The following is a 20,294-nucleotide window of genomic DNA, read 5'->3' on the forward strand; positions in this document are numbered from 1 at the left end:
CCTGGAACTTCGCTGTGTGCAAATTTGCTGACTTATTTGCCTCCATAACAGATACTGCACTTCAAGAGTAATTCATTGATCATAAAGCACTTTGTGGCTGTTGGTTAGTTTCTACTTTTGTGAATCAGAAGGTCTAAATATAGCATTAAATCTGCGGTAAACTAGATAACCAACTGTTATTTTCTCCTGCTAACCTAGTTTCCATGCTTTATAAATACAGCCAAATGATAGAGAAGATTCCTTCTGTATACCACTTATCATCACCCTCTTAACAGTCTGCCAAACCACAGCAAAAATAATAATGCTATGAAATAATTTACATTACAAAAGCGCTACAATAAAAAACACAAGTGTTTGTATTGCATTAACCTCAACACCACCTCACCTTTCAGTGCTTGTTTCATAGTTATGCTCCATTTAAATTCATTAACGATAAGCACAAGTTCCCCAGCTTAGCTATTTATGGCATCTGAGCAAATACAAAATCAATGGCCCAGAAATTCGACTGTGCTGCGCCTGTTTTGCAGGTGTAATACGGGCGCCTAAGCATCCAATATGGCAGGTGGCATGCGCCCGCTCATTCAGCGCTGGTAATGTATCACATGCCATATTGGATAAGGCTACTATCCAGGGCACGCCCCTGAATCAGGCACTGATTAGTGCAATGGGCCCAACACCTGATTGGACTGTGAATGAGCCCAGCATGCACCATGGAGTCAGTTTCTTCAGGCGCTCAGTAGCCAAAACAGGGATCCTTAAAGGAACTGCTGGAGGCTGCCACCAAACAAGAACGTTTAATGTTTTGGGGAGTGGGCAGGTTATGGGGAGCGGGCGGGTAAGTGGAGCTGAATCCACGGCCAGATCAGCCATGATCTTGTTGAGTGGCGGAGCAGGGCTCGAGGGGCTAGATGGCCTACTCCTGTTCCTAATTCTTATGTTCTTATATTCTTTTGTAATGTTTTGGACTTACCTTATTGAGGAGCAGGTGTCCTCCTCGCGGCTCCACATTGAAACCACAGGCTGCCGCCGGCCACCGCTCACTCTCCTCTTGATTGCCTCTCTTCCCACCAGACTCTCCTGAGGGCCTTGGCTGGAGTCTGGGCTGGTCGATATTACTGCCTCCCACCTCCTCCCCCCCTTCTTTCCCCCCCCCCCCCCCCCACCACCGCCGTGACCGGCAAGCTCTGCCGGGGCCGCGACTCTTGGCCACAGATTGTCGGTACTATCCTTTTTAAAAATTTGTTCATGTAATTGCCCTTGGGAAGGCAGTGGTGAGCCTCTGTATACTTCTTTGCAGCAGTTTGGTACAAAGATAGGTTGAATAGGTTGGGCCTATAGTCATTGGAGTTCAGAAGAATGAGAGGTGATCTTATCGAAACATAGAAGATAATGGACTCAAATTTGGCCCACCCCTTTTTTCGGCGCACTCACCAGAGATGCGCCGACTTTGTCGGCTGAAAACGGCGCCTAAAAAATCTGCCCCAATTCTGGCTGCTGTGTTGCCTCTCCCGGGGCGTGGGGCGGCGTGGCCAGTCGATTGGTGGGGAGGGGGGGCGGTGGAGCTAGAGCCCTGCGCCAGAAACAGTGCCGGCAACTCTGCACATTTGCGTTGGAGTGTGCGCACATGCGCAGTAGTTCCTGCCCCCAGTCTCTGTGTGCGTGTTGCAGCGTGGGACCCGATGTGTCCCGCCCCTATCCCAGGCCGAGTGGCCTGCTGCACGGTAACGAGATAGAGATAGAGAAGCCTGCCTCCTTCCAAAGCACTTGGTTCTTTTATTGGTTGCCTGCATTATTGCCACTTTATGCCAATATTCTGCACACAACTTGAAGACTTGAGGACATTGCCATGCAAAGGTTCAGGTGGAATTGTCTATTTTCAAATCCATCTTAAAAGTTATATCCAGGTATTTTTGTAGAAAAACGACTACAAACGTCATTAGGTTGCCAGTTTAATTTTCCACACACTCAATTACTTTTTTCCTGGGTGGTGGAGGGGGGGGCGGTGTGGTGGTTGGTGGGGAAGAGTTTTGATCAGGGGGGGGTGGGAGGGGCGGCGGGGGTGGAGCGAAGAGTCTTGATCGGGGGCAGTGGGGAGGGGCAGCGGTTTTGATCCCGGGGGGGTGGGGGTAGGGGTGATAACTGTGTAGCCAATAATTTTAATGAGCTTACTTAAGACTTTCCTTAACCATGTTGCTGAAAATACTTTCCTAACCAAGTTAATAGAAAATACTTTCAAATACATCATAATCAATTCTTGAACATTAGATTTGGTGGAATAATTTTGCTTGAGTTTTCAAAATATTTAAAAGCATAAAAAATTTCCTGGCTATATGGTATAAAATATTTCTATGATGGTGGGTGAGCTTAGGCGGCTGGGAGAACATAAGAACATTAGAATTACGAGCAGAAGGTACTTCTATTTTTTATTTGGATATTTTGAAAAAAATATGTAAATATGTTTTGTCTCTTTACTTCTTTTATTTTTGTAGTTTAAGCTTCCATGAATGCTTCTGTTGTATAGTAAATTAACTTTGCGAAGTTTGTCATATGATGTCCTGTATAGCTGTTTGATCCTATTCATATTCTTTAGTCAAGTCATTAAGTTCTGCTGGCCTCTGATGTACCTACCTGCGCTGATTTCTTAACTCTCCGCAAGGGTTTTCTGTGTGGCCACAAGTGACCACATACGCTGGCCTAAGTTAATTTGGAGTAACTATTAGCTGTGCAAAGTGGCCTAAATGGCCAAAATGGCATAGGTGGCTGGTAATGCCCCCTTTTGAAAAAAGCTAAACTAAACTAAAAAAAATCCTAACTAACTCACTTACACTGGCGCAAATTGAATGTGCAAAATGGGGATTTTTAAAATACTCCAGAAAAAACAAGTTGCTCCAAAAAAAATGGAGCAACTCCTGGGCAATTTTGAGTCCAATAATGGGTTTCAACAAGGTGGATGCAGAGAGGCTATTTCCACTCATAGAGAAAACTAAAACCAGGGGACATAGGACTAGAACCTCCACTTTTGTGCTTATTGCCCAAAAATGGGCGTTATTTTCAGCGTCGGCGGTAAAAAAGGGTTTTCAGATCGCCGGCTTCTCGCCCATTCTCAAAACACCTAGTTTACATTTTTGAAAATGGGCGTTACCGTGAGCGATATCAAATGGGTGGTAGCATTCAATTTTTTTGATCTTCTGCCGTAAAGTGTGGCCGTCCTTAGCAACGGCATGGCAACGCTCGATTCTCGTGATTCTGGAGGTCAAAGGTCAACATGACATGTGCAGAAGAGGAGACAGAGAGAGAGGGAGCTCAGAGGGACTGAAGGCAGGGCTGGGTGTGGTGTGGCTGTTTTGGGAGGAAGGAGGGAGACTTTAGAGCTTCACAGCAAGTAGGCGAACAAAAATTAGCTGTTACCTGCCACCTATTTGGCCAAATTTGCCCTATAATGGGGGGAGTGGAGGAGGCATCACAGCACGCTGTGCAGGCTGACACTGGAGAGAGTAGTGATGTGGGAGAGGAGCACATTGGAGGCCGCAAAAGAGCCAGGAGGTTCTCGGACGAGGCAAATGCCTCCCTCCTGCAGGAGGTCGAGTCACGCTGGGGTGATGTGACACAGGGAGGGTGTGAGAAGCGCACCCCAACGGCCTACCAGAGGATATGGACCGAGATAGCAGAGGTGATCTCATCGGCAACCAACGAGGTGCGTGAGGGCAACCAATGCCGCAAACGATGGAACGACCTTGTTGGATCCACAAGAGTAAGTATTACATTGAATTACATGCACTTATATATTTATATAATTTGATTTGTAACAGTCATGAGTGACTATCAGCAGATGTGAGGTCTTTCACTTTAACTGGGAATATTTTACTCAAAGCCTGCAGTCACGGTGTACGTCTTTTGGTAAAGAATGTAATAATCATAATAATCATGATTATATCTGCCAGTTATGTGCTGTATCAGTGTCTGTGACAGTACCTAGCAATGATGTCATGCAAGGATCTCATGCTATGTTGTCCTGTCACTTTTTACAGAAGAAGCTATTGACAATGAGGTCCGTGCAGAGGCGAACAGGTGGTGGGCCCCCAGTCCCCAGCGACCTCACAGAGATGGAGGAGCGAGTGCTTGCACTCGTGGGAAAGCACTGTCGGACAGCCACGGTTGCATCTGAAGACCCTGAAGTGATGCCACGTGAGTGAAGCTTACACCATTGCGTGATGTAAAGTCAATAGATACCACACCAACTCCTATCCGAACAATCATATATGAAAGATGATTTCTAAAAGTGTCATAGAAATAATGCTGGCCTAATGAAAATCATTGCAATGCACAACGTGTTGATGGTCATGAAATGTGATGTCTGCGATGATTTTGAGAACGGTGCTGCTTTTGTCATGTGTAGCGCTGGACTCACCTTGTCACCCCCGTACACCCTTCTCATCTAATAACCTCATTTGTGTCTTGCAGCTCGGCCAGCAGCGCGGCACCAGGCAAGGCCACAGAGGCCAGAAGGTGGGGGCACAGGGCAGGAGTCGGCAGACGATCCTACTACATCTGGTGCTGAGGAGCTCCAATAGTCATCCGTCAATCCGCTAGGTCTGTTCTCGACGGAAGAGAGCGCAGACTTCGAAGAACCTGTATCGCCACGCTCCAGAAGCCATTCCACCCCAAGGCCACCTAGTGGTCCTCTGGTCATTCCCACCTCCACTCTGGAGGTGCCGGTCCCAAGCACCTCGCCACAGGGCACCCCATTTGTCCAGAGGCCTCGTGGATGCGGCAGGCCTGTTCCACGAGTGCGAGAGATGGCACTGTTGTCCAGGAGGACTGTAGACATTGGTGACCAGCTCATCGAAGCATTGGGGGAATATCCCGACAGTTGGCCACCATGACTGAGTAAATTCCACGCATGGCGGAGGTCCTGGATGCGATAGCCAGGAACACTGCTGCCACAGGCCTCCCAGTGGTCCCCGAGCACGGCACTCCACCCCTAGGTTCCGCACCACCACTGCGAATGACAGATGAGAGCAAGAATCAAGATTCTGCTTCTGAATCAGAAAATGTTGCCCCCTCGACACCCCCCCGTTCCCGTACCCGTGCAACCACCGCATCTGCCTTCATCCCCCCCAATGAAGCACCGCCTGAGGAGCTCCTCGGTCAGGCGCCATGGAGCGAGGAGGGGAAGAGGTAGAGGTGGGGAGAAGAAGGAGAGGGGGGAAGGAAAGTGAGGTGCATGTGTGCAGGTGATGGCTATGTTATATCTCCATCTGGGTGTATGCAGTTTGTTGCAATGTATGGGGGCTGGGGACCATGCTGCTGCTTTGCCTTTGTATTCTGTGTTGGTGGACATATTGAACATGTGATTTATGTCAATGGTGGAAAAAGTAGAGTGTGGGCGGGGGTGGGTGTTATTGGCTGTGATACTTATGATTTCAGACGAATGTTTGTATTAAACTTTTGTTATTGAACATAATCTTGTTGTGCATTGTCTCAGATAGTTGGACCGTTACACATTGGTAATACCTTACCATGAGAGGGTTAAATACAACTTAACATCAATCAACGTAAACTTTAACTGGCACCAAGGTGATGGGCACCATTGATGTCTGAGCTGCACACACAGCAGTGTGTCAGCGTTGCCACTCACATCAGCGCTCTTTCAGGCAAATCTTTCCGATATCAGCTCCTCACGTAAGAGTGGGATTTAACAAATGCCAGCCACACTGCTGGCATTCGTTCCAGTTAGTTCTACTTTTTGTGGGCGGTTTTTTGAGCGAGCAATATTGTGGGCGATATGTGTGCGAGGTGGTGAAATTGACGATGGGCGATCTCCATGGCCTCTAGTTTGGGTAAATATGCTGTTTATGACAATATAACAGTTTCCGGGCGTTCATATTGAATCTCGCGTTAATTCCGTGCGGAAAATAATGCTGGGTGATGTTATGGCCGTTGATTTCACCAATTCTGCTGATTCCGCCCACAAAAAGTGGTCGGGCGGTAATATTTTTTCCCGGCATTAAGCCCATGGGAAAATAACTTTCGCTGATAAGTCTCCTAAAAAAAACCGTCAATTTCCATTTCATGCCAAAATGGCCGATATATGAGCGTTATACGTCATTTCAACAGTAAAATGGGCATTATATGGGTGTTAAGCATGCGAAAAAAGTGGAGGTTCTAGCCCATAATCTCAGAATAAGGGGCCGTCCATTTAAAATTATGAGGAGGAATTTCTTCTCTCAGAGAGTTGTAAATCTATGGAATTCTCTGCCCCAGGGAGCTGTGGAGGCTGGGTCACTGAATATATTTAAGGCAGAGATAGACAGATTTTTGAGCGATAAGGGAATAAAGGGTTATGCGGAGCGGGCAGGAAAGTGGAGCTGAGTCCATGATCTTATTGAATGGCAGAGCAGGCTCGAGAGGCTAAATGGCCTACTCCTGCTCCTATTTCTTATGTAACTGAGTGGCTTGCTGGGCCATTCCAGAGGGCAGTTAAGAGTCAACCACATTGCTGTGGGTCTAGAGTCACATATAGACCAGACCGGGTATGGGTGGCAAGCTTCCTTCCCTAAAGGACATTAGTGAACCGGGTGGATTTTTTGCAACAACCCAGTACTTTCACGATCACCATTACTGATACTAACTTTTTATTCCAGATTTATTTAATGAACTGAATTTAAATTCCCCAGCTGCCGTGGTGGGATTTGAATTCACATCTCCAGATCATTAGTCCAGGCCTCTGGATTATTAGTCCAGTCACATAACCACTACCATTCCCATTCCTAATGAGAACAATGGACCAATTTGCTGTGGTCCTGCCGCCAGTCTCATTAGGGCCCCACAGCGTGCATCTCAGCGGGATTGCTCCCGGATTCGGTTGTGATCCAATGTCTAGGCCAACGTGTCATAAGGTCAATGATCTTTCCAGGACAATTTACACTCCCTGATCAGCGAGAAAGGAGCGGGGGAGCAGTTAAAATGGAGCTCTTCAGTTTGTCACCGATCTGTGATTTTAACACTGCTGGTTTTTGGTTAATCAATACAAAATGTGATCCCATGAAGTACATGGGACTCCAATGGAATTTTAACCTGCTCCTGAGCGAACTGTCCTCTCTGACCCCCACATTAGGTGAAGCTGTCAGGAAGCCAGCGAGGCCACTGAAGGAGATTTAAAAGAATTTCCCTTGGTGGGGCCCAGAGGAGCAGGCGTTTTCCTTTCAGGCCTCACAAGGAAAGTTCAGCACATTCAGATGAGGTCCAACAATTAAAATCTTTAGAGTTTCCGGCACAAACCCCCACACGGAACTGCACCATTAAAATCGGCCCTTTTAGATGTTGGATTGCTTAATTCGTTCATCTTTGCATTCATCACATGCTGATCCCAACGCTAATGTGCACTGAATTAAGAATAGGTTTGTGTGGGGGCTGATAATCACTCAAAACTAGTCTGAAGCCGTTAGAAAGTCTCTTGTTGCCTAGATTATCCAAAGCTGTATTCATACAGGTTTAAATCTCTCCTGAGCCATGGATCTAAATGTCATTCTAACTTTCTTTTGCTGCAATGGAGAGAGGAGTTTAATCAAACTGGCAGTGCGAACAACTCGTTTGACTCAGAAGTTCCTGTAATTATGATTGTGGGGGTGTTTGGCATAATTCATAATTATTAATTACATGCACTCGAAAGGATACAAAGGTGACAGAATGCTAAGATGTTTTTTGTTTCTAAGTCAGTCATTTGGTATTTGCTGCGCTAATTTATAATGCTCAAGAATTAGATCCAATCCCATTCAATGTGGTATACAGACCAGAAATTATAAAGAAATATTCACTTCTTCTCAGAAACAAGTAGAAATGCAGCCTGCTGTGTACTTGTAAAGTACTTAGTTTTACTAAGCATTATTCAATAATTCGCTTTTCTTTTTTACACAGCTGATCCAAACACACTTTTTAGATCCAATTCTTTGGCTTCCAAGGCCATGGAACAGTTTATGAAGGTAAGTGGTTTCCCTTTCTCAAATTTTTTTTTATTCGTTCCTGGGAGGGGGGCGTCACTGGCAAGGCATTTATTGCAGAACCAGTGGGAACCTGTTCAACCTGCACCGTCTCCAGGCCAGATCCAAGGCCACCCCAACCTCTGTCGTCGAGCTACAGTACACGGACGATGCCTGCGTCTGCGCACATACAGAGGCTGCACTCCAGGACATAGTTGACGTATTTACTGAGGCGTACGAAAGCATGGGCCTTACGCAAAACATCTGTAAGACAAAGGTCCTCCACCAGTCTGTCTTCACCGCACAGCACTGCCCCCCAGTCATCAAGATCCATGGTGCGGCCCTGGACACCGTAGACCACTTCCCATATCTCTGGAGCCTCCTATTAACAAGAGCAGGCAACGACGACGAGATCCAACACTGCCTCCAGTGCGCCAGTGCAGCCTTCGGTCGCCTGAGGAAAAGAGTGTTTGAAGACCAGGCCCTCAAAACTGCCACCAAGCTCATGGTCAACAGGGCTGTAGTAATACCTGCCGTCCTGTATGGCTCAGAGACATGGACCATATACAGTAGACACTTCAAATCACTGGAGAAATACCACCAACGATGTCTCCGCAGGATCCTACAAATCCCCAGGGAGGACAGGTGCACCAACATCAGCGTCCTCAACCAGGCCAAAATCTCCAGCATTGAAGCATTGACCACACTTGATCAGCTCTGCTGAGCAGTCCACATAGTCCTCATGCCAGATACGAGACTCCCAAAGCAGGTGCTCTACTCGGAGCTCCTTCATGGAAAACAAGCCAAAGGTGGGCAGCGGAAATGCTACAAGAACACCCTCAAAGCCTCCCTGATAAAGTGCAACATCCCCACTGATGCCTGGGAGTCCCTGGCCCAAGACCGCCCTAAGTGGAGGAAGTGCATCCGAGAGGGCACTGAGCACCTCGAGTCTCAACGCCAAGAGCATGTGAAATCAAGCACAGACAGCGGAAAGAGCATGCGGAAAACCAGTTCCACCCACCCCTTCCCTCAATGACTATCTGTCCCACCTGTGATAGAGTCTGTGGCCCTCGTACTAGACTGTTCATCCACCAAAGAACTCACTTCAGGAGTGGAAGCAAGTCTTCCTCGATTCCGAGGGACTGCCTATGATGATGATGATATTGCCCATCCCTAATTGCCCTTGAGATTGATTCCCTTTTAATGTTTCCATGTTGACCCTGTAAACTTGCGAGTCCATTTTGTACTGCTACAGTGACTGAAACAATGATCCAATTATTGAGTCCCAGACACTTGTGAAATTGCCCTTTTAATTTACTTTCTTGTATTGTTATTGTCTGCAAGGTGAAAATCAGCATATCATTAGGGATCCTGAATGTTAACTTCTCATCCCTAGTTCAATCCCAATTGCTCTCTGCTATCGTGAGATTGAATTACCGGCTAATGTAACATTGGAGGGAATTTATTCTCCCACAGTCTCAGATTGCCAATAGAATCAAGAAAAGCAATAGAACAAAGAACAGTAGTTTCCCGGAATGGAGCAGCTAAAGGGAATAACATGTTCCCCGATTCTTTGCTTAAGTGGAATCAGATCCTTAGCTTGCAGACAGAGAGGTAATCTAGGCTTTACTTGGATAGATTCATCAGTGGCTTGGAGGAGCATGCAATATATATCACTACAGTGTTCACTTCTCATCAGCAGCAGTCTACAGAACGTAGGTGTACTCTTTAAAAAAAACTAGCAGACATCAAGGTGGATAAGTCACTTGGCCCTGATGGCATGCACCTGAGGACTGTTGAAGGAAGACAGAGAGGAAATAGCAGAGGCTCTGACTACAACTTTTCAATCCTTCTTAGATATTACAAATGCTACTAGGGAATTGGAGGGTAGCCAGTGTAGCACCTCTATTTAAGAAGGGGATAAATTGAATAGCTACAGACCAATTAGTCTAAAACCAGCTGTGGACTACACATAATTTGAAATCAAATTAGTGAGCACATAAAAATAGGTGGATTAATCCAGGATGGTCAGCATCAATTTGTTAAAAGCAATTTGTGTTTGTCAAGGTTAATGCATTTCTTTTTAAGAGGTGACTGGTTGAATAAAGAGAATATAATATCATAGAATCTTACAGCACAGAAGGAAGCCATTTGGCCCATTGTGCCTGTGCCGGCTCTTTGAAAGAGCTATCCAATTAGTCCTACTTCCTTGCTCTTTCCCCATAGCACTCCCAATGTTGTGGCCAACATTTATCTCTCAGCCAACACTTCGCTGATAGTTGCCTGCAGACTTTTCGTGGGCTTGTCAGCGGTGACGTCCTTTCCAACACAATGCCCTCTACAGGTGATCTGTAGGTAAAGCAAAAGTGAGGCTCTTCAACAAATCAGATTGAAGAATCCTCACTGAGATATGCAGATTACAAACCAGGAAGTATAAAGCAAGAAATAAAACTTAGATTTAAATAATGTACAGAAAGAGAAATAAAGATTGGGAAATACAGATGGGATTAAGGGAGAGAGATAAAAGAGGCAGAGAAAGTTAAAAAATAAACTTAACATTTTTTTAAATCTCCAACACTAATTTTTTTCTGAGAGAATGAGACTCCACACTTATAAAAATAATTTTTCAGGGCCAGAGAGGTTGTTCAGCAGTAATTATTACTTACCACGCCGTTAAAAGATCACTTACTCCTGAATGCATCAGCCCTAATATTTTCAGCCATTTTTAGTGCGGTACTTTTGGGCAAGTACAGCAAGTTCATATCGTTGCAGTCATTTCAATGCCAAGTCTATTCGCGAAGACTGCAACAGTGCACACTGTGGATGAGTAGGGCACCTCTGACAGCAATCTCTGGATTTCTGTATTTAACTGCCCATGTGCGTGCTCCAGAAGTTGCTGTCAGATTTCTTCCATTATAATGATGAACATTGATCACCTCACCATTATTTTCATTACAAATTCCGGGCTATTAGCTTACAGGAGACACATGTGGGTGTAATAGCTGCAATATAAAATTGCCAAGTAGAGCATATCCTGCTACTGGAAGAGCATCTCCAACTTTTCATCTTGATTTTGATTCATTGAGGGTGAAATTAGTCTGGGGGTGGGGATTAGTGCAAAACTGGTGATAGCAAATTGGCAGCCCTTTTACACCCTGTCTGATTTTATTTTCCAGTGACTTCAATGGAACAGAAAATCGGGTGGCCTGTAAAACGAGCAGCCATTTATGTCCTATCTCCACCCTGCGTGATATTTCAAAAGTGAATGTTTCTCACAAGTCATAGAGATGGTTCAGAATATGTCCCATGCTTTTTCCAGTGCCATAAACTTTTCAGAAGTGTAAATGAAGAATTGGATTTCACAGATATCTAATATTTTCAGGCCATAATGTTCCCCATGTGTAATTTAAAAAAAATAACACTCTAATGCTATTGTAAAAAGTTTTCAGTATTGTTGTTATCTTGAGCAAATCTGGAGATTTCCCCTACCTTGTCCTTGGATTAGCATATGGTGATAATCTACTGACAACAAACAGTATAGAATGCTGTAATTTTTGTCCTTAGGGATGGTTGTGTGACCAGGAATCATTCTTAGTGATATTGTGTCTCCTGATTTGGTGTAAAACAATCTTTAATATTTGTCTTTTGTCTCATTTTCATCCTGGGAAGCCAAGATTTAAATTACTAATGGCTTCATCAGTATCAATAACCGAATTTGCTTTGTCCAGAACAAACTAATGGTGTATCCACTATTTAGTCCGGTAACATTTTAGACTGGAACTATACAGACAAAGATATATCTTTGTTTCTGGCTTAGCGTCCATTTTTGTTTTTATTTACACCTCTGTGAAATACTTTAGGACGTTTTTCTACGTTAAAGGTGCTATATAAATAAAAGTTGCTGTTGGATAATGTTTTTCAATTAATTTTAACAGGTCAGTTGTTCATTGATTTAGGAGATGCTCTACCAGCCCCTGCATATCATAATCAAAAGCATGAGTCATTTCTCTATTTTAACTGGGAAAGGCAGTAATGAGGATTTTGAGAATGGTTGGTTCAAAACCTATCAGATTAAAAATAGGACAGTGTAAAGTGTCACCAAAAGTTCTGGCCATTAAATCAGGAAACTTACAATTGATCTCCGAATTTGCGGGTTAATACATGATAAGAGACGCTGATACTGAGAGTGGTACAAAGGGATGAATTTTGGACCCCGGAACTTTCTGTTCATACATTTAACAATTCTTATGAAGGGTAATTAGCCCATTATTTTTCATTCCACCTGTTTATATTGTTCTGTCAGTATATGGCCAAATGTTTTGTGCTTCATATCTCTATCTTAGTTATAAATAATATATTAGTCACTGCACTCGATCTGAGCACCATAGCTACCAATATGAAATGAATATGCTAGTGTATCAGGAAATTGTACCTAATCTTCTAAATAGTAAAGATAATTGATAAATTCTATGGTCATCCAATTCTGTAAGAGGAGATAAGAACAAAAAGTGAGGCTCCTGTTTTGAAGAGGACAAGGTCCACTGGCTGGAACCACTGTGCAACTGTTGAGAAAGAAAACTGTTATGGCAATAACATTTTGAAAATAGAAAAACAAAGAAAATTATGGTGTATTCTTTTCTTCTATAATAGGGATATGTCCTTACCCCAGGTTTTCCTTCTCCTATATGTCACAAAATGTTTGTGCTACACACTGATTTGGATGCTGGTTCTCATTTCTTGCAGCTGGTTGGAATGCCATATTTACACGAGGTGCTGAGGCAAATCATTAACCGCATTTTTGATGAAAAGAAATACATTGAACTGGATCCTTGTAAAATTGATCTTAACAAAACAAGGTACGACTCAGTTATGCCTGTGTTCTTGCATGACTTATCTTACTCCTGTTTTCTTCCTTTGATTTCCTTAATCATCAGCTTTTTAAAGAGCTTGAAGATGCCTGGTTTGCCATAAAATGTTCAAAAAAAACCCGACAGAGGCTGGGAATCAAACAGAAAACACTGGTAACGCTCAACAGATTGAGTGTAGACTTTATTGTTAAAATTAGAAGATGAACAGCATTTAAAGAGGAACAGACTAAAGTTAAGGGTGACACCAACATGCACACAAGTACACGTGCATGCACGCACACATGCACACACATGCATACAAGCACACATGCATGCACACAAACACACACATGCATGCACACAAACACACACATGCATGCACACAAACACACACATGCATGCACACACAGAAACAGGAACAGGAGCAATTTTCCCCGCGGGGCGGAAAAGGGGTCACCACAGGGTGGTAAGGGGTCAGTGTGCCAGGAGGGACGGAAACATGGGGCACGGCGGAAACACATTCCCGCCACCCCCGGCTCGCGGGCAATAGCGGATGGGTCGGCCCCGCCGCCTACCCCGGGCGGAAAGGCCTTACCGCCTCTTAGAGACAGTAATGGGCCTTAAAGACGGGGGCAATTTCCCCCCCTAGCACTTTAATTTCCCCCCCTAGCACTTTGTGAGCTTTTGCTTTTACAAAATTGTGTTTGTCTTGCGAAGCTGGGTCATTGACATTTAACTATGCAGCTTCACAAATATCCTGTAGTTAAGCCTATTATTTCCACATGAACTTAATAATCAGCATAAATAACTCATGACGCACATTTTTTGCTAATGTTTTGTTCAGTTACAAATTACACAGGTGTACATGGCTGACTTAAGAAAATTTAATGACTGACAATGTGTTTAATGGGCTTGATCCAAAACAAAGGTCCTCCTTAGAAGGAAAAAATGCCAAGAGGTAAATTACTCTTAAGAACAGAATATTTTTGGTGCAACTAATAAAACTACTTAATCGGCAGCATTTATGCATGTACAACTGACTCTTAGCGGTTGCTAAGTTACGTTCAGTTATTGCTGCTGAGGTAGATCCTAGCTTCTCCTCTACACGGTGATGCAGGTTAAATACCATCCAATATACTAATCTGTGTGGATTTGAAATATATGTTTGAATGCTCAATGTTTGTTTAGTATTTTGTGTTTAAACGACCTAGTAGGGTAGCCTGAGTTTGCTGCCAAATTTGTGCTGTTTAGAAGAGCTCTCTGACCCTGGACCTCGCCTGTCGGTGAATGTGGTGTATCTTGAAGAAACATAATCATGTAAAATTCGGAGAGCAGCGAATTCATTAAACGTCTACAGAAATAAAAAAGCAAACAACTGCCGATGCTGGAAATCTGAAGCAAAAGAAAGCAAAAAAAAAAATAGCTGGAAACACTCAGCCGGTCAATCGGCACCCGTGAAGAGGACAGACAAGTTAAGGGGGTAGAGTTTAACTATCGGGTGGCTGACCGGCGGACTGTGCTGTCTGGCTGCCCGAAGGTGATGGTGGTAGAGCCGGGTGGCCTGGACTCGTCGAACGGGCTCGCCTGCTGCAGCTTGCTGGCTCCAGGCCCAGGCAATATCACGTGGCCTGGAGGCCAACTCGACCAACACCAAGATAGGTCTGGAGGCGGGGGGTGGGGGTGGTGGAGGTAGGGAGGTCCAGGGGAGCACAGGGTAGCAGCAGTCCACGTCATTCCTGTGGATCCCGGAGAAGCATTCCTGGACCTCCTGGCCCCAGCAAAAAAATTTAAACTGTCCATTTTTGGACCTCTTTGGCTGTACCACTATGTAAAACTGGGCAGAACATTTACGATGCCCACTGCACTCACTTATCTCAATAATGGCAATCAGGGTCCAATCATAAAACCCCAATTTGTATGTTAAAAGGGCCTACTGCCTGAAACCGCCCTGGTCGCCCAGCAGTGAGCCCCTTTCAGGAGGATTTGGGCCAGCTGGATTAGGAATGGTCAATTTTCCCTGTGATTTTTAGAGCTTTGTCACCCCAGTGGAGCCAGTGAAAATCTCCACCAAGGTTTCATCAGAACACATGAGACAATAGGGAGAAGCATAACTATAAGAAATTCAAGACATAAAAGACATCAAGAATGTGTGAATAGTGACCAGAACGGACCATGCTCAGTTCCTGGTTTATGTTGCCAAGTTTGCTGATGATACAAAGATGGGAGGAAAAGCAATGTGTGAGGACACAAAAAATCTGTAAAAGGACAGACAGGCTAAGTGAGTGGGCAAAAATGTGGCAGATGGAGTATAATGTTGGAAAGTGTGAGGCCATGCACTTTGGCAGAAAAAAATCAAAGAGAAGTTATTATTTAAATGGAGAAAGATTGCAAAGTGCTGCAGTGCAGCGGGACCTGGGGGTACTTGTGCATGAAACACAAAAGGTTAGTATGCAGGTACAGCAAGTGATCAGGAAGGCCAATGGAATCTTGGCCTTTATTGCAAAGGGGATAGAGTATAAAAGCAGGGAAGTCTTGCTACAGTTATACAAGGTATTGGTGAGGCCACAGCTGGAATACTGCGTGCAGTTTTGGGTTCCATATTTACGAAAGGATATACTTGCTTTGGAGGCAGTTCAGAAAAGGTTCATTAGGTTGATTCCAGAGATGAGGGGATTGACTTAAGAGGAAAGGTTGAGTAGGTTGGGCCTCTACTCATTGGAATTCAGAAGAATGAGGTGATCTTATCGAAACTTATAAGATTATGAGGGGGCTTGACAAGGTGGATGCAGAGAGGATGTTTCCACTGATGGGGAAACTAGAACTGGAGGGCATAATCTTAGAATAAGGGGCTACCCATTTAAAACTGAGATGAGGAGAAATTGCTTCTCTCGGAGGGTTGTAAATCTGTGTAATTCGCTGCCTCAGAGAGCTGTGGAAGCTGGGACATTGAATAAATTTAAGACAGAAATAGACAGTTTCTTAAACGATAAGGGGATAAGGGGTTATGGGGAGCGGGCAGGGAAGTGGAGCTGAGTCCATGATCAGATCAGCCATGATCTTATTAAATGGCGGAGCAGGCTTGAGGGGCCGTATGGCCTACTCCTGCTCTTATTTCTTATGTTCTTATGTTCTTATGCTATGTTAGCTGATCTAAGCTTAGAGTGACTGGGGAAAGGATTCATCCATGGCCCCCTCCTATTTCTCATCTACACGCTGCCCCTCGGCCATGTCATCTGAAAACACAACGTTCGATTCCACATGTGCGCTGATGTACCACCTCTTTCAACCACTCCATGCTGCTTGTCTGCCATCCAGTATTGGATGAGCAGAAACCACCTCCAATTAAATATTGGGAAGAGCGAAGCCATGTCTTCGGCCCCCGCCACACACTCCGTTCCCTAGCCACAGATTTCATCGCTCTCCCATAGTCATTGTCTGAGGCTGAACCAGACTGCACACAGTCAGTGTCTTATTTGACCCTGAGCTTCCGACCCCATATCCTCCCCATCACCAAGACTGCTGACTTCCACCTCCGTAATATTACCTGTCTCCGCCCCTGCCTTAGCCCATCTGCTGCTGAACCCCTCATCCATACCTTTGTAACATCCAGACTCGACTATTTCAATGCTCTCCTGTCCAGCCTCCTGTCATGTATTCAACTAGCATTGTAACCCATGTATAATCTGACCTAAGTTGTACACTGTGAGAACAATGACCACTAGGTGGGAGACACTTTTAACCTGGACCTTCAGGTATAAAAGGGGAAGGTCCACCCACCTTCATCACTTGAGTGCTAAGGAATAAAGGACAGGTCACAGACTGACCTTCTCTCAAGCATGGGCCTCGTGTGCATTTATACTGTGTAGTAAGGACGTATCAATGGCGACGAGAAACTGGGATTTAAACCACGCGAGCATGGCCACGAGCAGAACAGACGAGAGGTACTGTGTTAAGGAATGGTTGGGACAGAGATTCAACATTGTTAAAGCAGCACACAGTTCTCCAGGCAGACAAGGGCAGTCGGGCATGCCCCAACACGTAGTCGAACCCAGAGGGGGAGTTCGACAGAGACAATGGCAAGTTGAACGGCGATTCACGCCATTGCAAGGGACAATGCGGCCAGTAATGGGGCCATCAACACAGGGGCAGTCAGGGACGATCGACTGGCAAGGGACCTTTTGTTTCCAACAGCAGCTCATGTTGGAGGCGTGGAGGCACACACTCAGCTGGAGTTTGCAGAGATGAGCAAAGTACCTGCAGAAATTGCAGAAATGAATGCTGGGGGAAATCGCTGGAAGCTGAAGTTCAGCGAGTTCATGTGGAGCACGTATACAGTTCATACACCAGGACTCCACCGATAATGATGAAAGTGCTCCTCAATGACATCCCAGTATCAATGGAGCTAGACACGGGGGCCAGCCAGTCCCTGATGGGTATCAAACAGTTCGAAAAGTTGTGGGCGTCCAAGGCCAGGAGGCCAAAATTATCGCCGATTGATGCACAGCTACGGACTTACACAAAGCAGATCATTCCGGTGCTAGGCAGCGCCACGGCAGTCGTGACCCACAAAGATTCGGAGAACAGGTTGCCACTCTGGATTGTCCCAGGGGACGGTCCCGCACTACTGGGGAGGAGTTGGCTTGCTGTCATGAACTGGAAATGGGGCGATGTCAATGTAATTTCCTCTGTGGAGCGAGTATCATGCTCACAGATCCTGGACAAATTTGACTCATTATTTCAACCCGGCATTGGCACTTTCATGGGGGCCAAGATAGTGATTCACATAAACCCGGACGTCAGACCAGTACACCACAAGGCCAGAGCGGTGCCGTACATGATGCGGGAAAAGATAGAAGGTGAATTGGACCGCCTGTTGAGGGAAGGCATCATCTCGGCAGTCGAATTCAGTGATTGGGCGAGCCCGATCGTGCCGGTGCTCAAGGCGGATGGGTCGGTCAGGATATGTGGCGATTACAAGGCCACCATCAATCGGGTGTCACTCCAAGACCAGTACCCGCTACCGAGAGCGGAGGACCTCTTTGCGACGCTATCCGGTGGCAAACTTTTTTCAAAATTGGACCTGACCTCAGCTTACATGACCCAGGAGCTGGCGAGTGAGTCGAAGAAGCTGACCACCATCACGACACACAAGGGGTTGTTTGAGTACAATAGATGTCCGTTCGGGATTCGCTCGGCCACCGCGATCTTCCAATGAAATATGGAAAGCCTCCTCAGGTCGATTCCAGGGACGGTGGTTTTTCAGGATGACATCCTCATCACGGGTTACGATACTGAAGAACACTTCCACAACCTGGAGGAGGTGCTACGCAGACTGGACCGGGTAGGGCTGCAACTGAAAAAGGCGAAGTGTGTCTTCCTAGCTCCAGAGGTAGAATTCCTGGGGATGAGGGTAGCAGCAGACGGGATCAGACATACTGCGTCCAAGACGGAAGCGATCCAGAGAGCACCCAGACCTCGTAACACGACGGAGCTGCGTTCGTTCCTGGGGCTGCTGAACTATTTTGGTAACTTTCTTCCCAAATTGAGCACGCTGCTAGAGCCGCTACACGTGCTCCTACGCAAAGGTCGCGAATGGGTCTGGGGGAACAGCCAGGAAAGGGCTTTTAATAGAGCACGCAATTTGTTATGTTCCAACACTCTGTTAACACTATACGACCCATGTAAGAAACTTGTGTTAACGTGCGATGCGTCGTTCTATGGTGTCGGGTGTGTGTTGCAGCATGTCAATGTCAAGGGTCAGTTGCAGCTGGTAGCTTATGCCTCCAGGAGTCTGTCCCAGGCAGAAAGGGGTTACGGGATGATAGAAAAGGAGGTGCTCGCATGTGTATATGCAGTAAAGAAAATGCACCAGTACCTGTTTGGCAGGAGATTTGAGCTGGAGACAGATCACAAACCCCTAACGTCCCTTTTGGCCAACAACAAGGCCATGAATGCAAACGAATCGGCCCGCATACAGAGGTGGGCACTCACGTTAGCCGTCTATGACTATACAATTCGGCACAGACCGGGCACTGAAAACTGCGCCGATGCACTCAGCAGGCTCCCACGAGCCACCACTGAGGGGGCTACCGAGCATGCGGCTGAGATGGTCATGGCTGTTGAAGCTTTCGGAAGCGAAGGCTCACCCGTGACAGCCCGTCAGATTAAAGTCTGGACAAATAGAGACCCGCTATTGTCTCTAGTCAAGAAATGTGTCCTGAATGGGGACTGGGCAGCCACGTACAGGGCATGCCCTGAGGAATTTAAACCATTTCATAGGCGCAGGGATGAACTCTCGATTCAGGCCGATTGCCTACTGTGGGGAAACCGCGTAGTCATGCCCCAGATGGGCAGAGAGGTGTTCATCCGAGAACTCCACAATGAGCACCCAGGCATTGTCATGATGAAGGCAATTGCCAGGTCACACGTTTGGTGGCCAGGGATAGACGCAGATCTGGAACTTTGTGTTCGCAGGTGCAACACGTGTGCCCAGCTGGGCAATGCGCCCAGGGAAGCCCCCCTTAGCCACTGGCCATGGCCCGCCAAGCCTTGGTCACGCATCCATGTGGACTACGCAGGTCCTTTCATGGGAAAAATGTTTTTGGTTGTAGTAGACGCCTACTCCAAATGGATCGAGTGTGACATTTTAAATTCGAGCACATCCTCTGTCACGGTAGAAAGTCTACGGGCAATGTTCGCTGCCCACGGTCTACCGGACGTCTTGGTCAGCGACAATGGCCCATGCTTCACAAGCACTGAATTCCAGGACTTCATGGCAGACAATGGAATTAACCATATCAGAACGGCACCGTTCAAGTTGGCCTCAAACGGCCAGGCAGAACGAGCAGTGCAGATAATCAAACAGGGGATGCTCAGAATCCAAGGGGGTTCCCTGCAAAGGCGCTTATCACGCCTCCAGTTGGCCTATAGATCCTGACCACACTCGCTCACAGGGGTTCCACCTGCAGAGCTACTAATGAAAAGGACGCTCAAAACCCAGCTATCCCTTATACACCCTACTATGAAAGAAATTGTCGAGAGCAGGCGCCAGCCACAATATGACTACCATGACAGGAATGCGAGGGCGCGATATATTGATGTAAATGATCCTGTTTTTGTCGTCAACTACGCTGCAGGGCCCAAATGGCTCGCAGGCACTGTGATTGCCAAAGAGGAAATAGGATTCTGGTAGTTAAACTTACCAATGGACAAATCTGCCGCAAACATGTGGATCAAACAAAAAGGAGGTTCAGCAACCCCATAGAAGAAGCAGAGGAAGAACACGATGTAGAGTTCACTCCACCACAGGTGACCGCACACCAGAACCAAAGGGAGGAGAGCCCAATCACTGTGGGCAGTCTGGATAGGCCTGAGGCACCACAAACAGCAGACACTCAGGCCAGCGCCCAACAACCGGAGCCCCAACTCAGGCGCTCTACAAAAGAGCATAAACTACCAGAGAGACTCA

The 20,294-nt window shown here is 46.1% G+C and overlaps 1 protein-coding gene across 1 annotated transcript in view; it reads left to right on the forward strand.

Moving 5' to 3' along the window:
• LOC139268296 (rasGAP-activating-like protein 1) overlaps window positions 1–20,294 on the forward strand; it is a 328,378-nt gene that overhangs the window by 206,924 nt on the left and 101,160 nt on the right. Inside the window, exons 12-13 of the mRNA XM_070886357.1 lie at window positions 7,918–7,982; window positions 12,723–12,835. Of these exons, the coding sequence (XP_070742458.1) occupies window positions 7,918–7,982; window positions 12,723–12,835 (178 nt within the window). The remainder of the gene's footprint in view (window positions 1–7,917; window positions 7,983–12,722; window positions 12,836–20,294) is intronic.

The sequence above is a fragment of the Pristiophorus japonicus genome, chromosome 8, assembly GCF_044704955.1.
Source record: "Pristiophorus japonicus isolate sPriJap1 chromosome 8, sPriJap1.hap1, whole genome shotgun sequence".
NCBI lineage: Eukaryota > Metazoa > Chordata > Chondrichthyes > Pristiophoridae > Pristiophorus > Pristiophorus japonicus.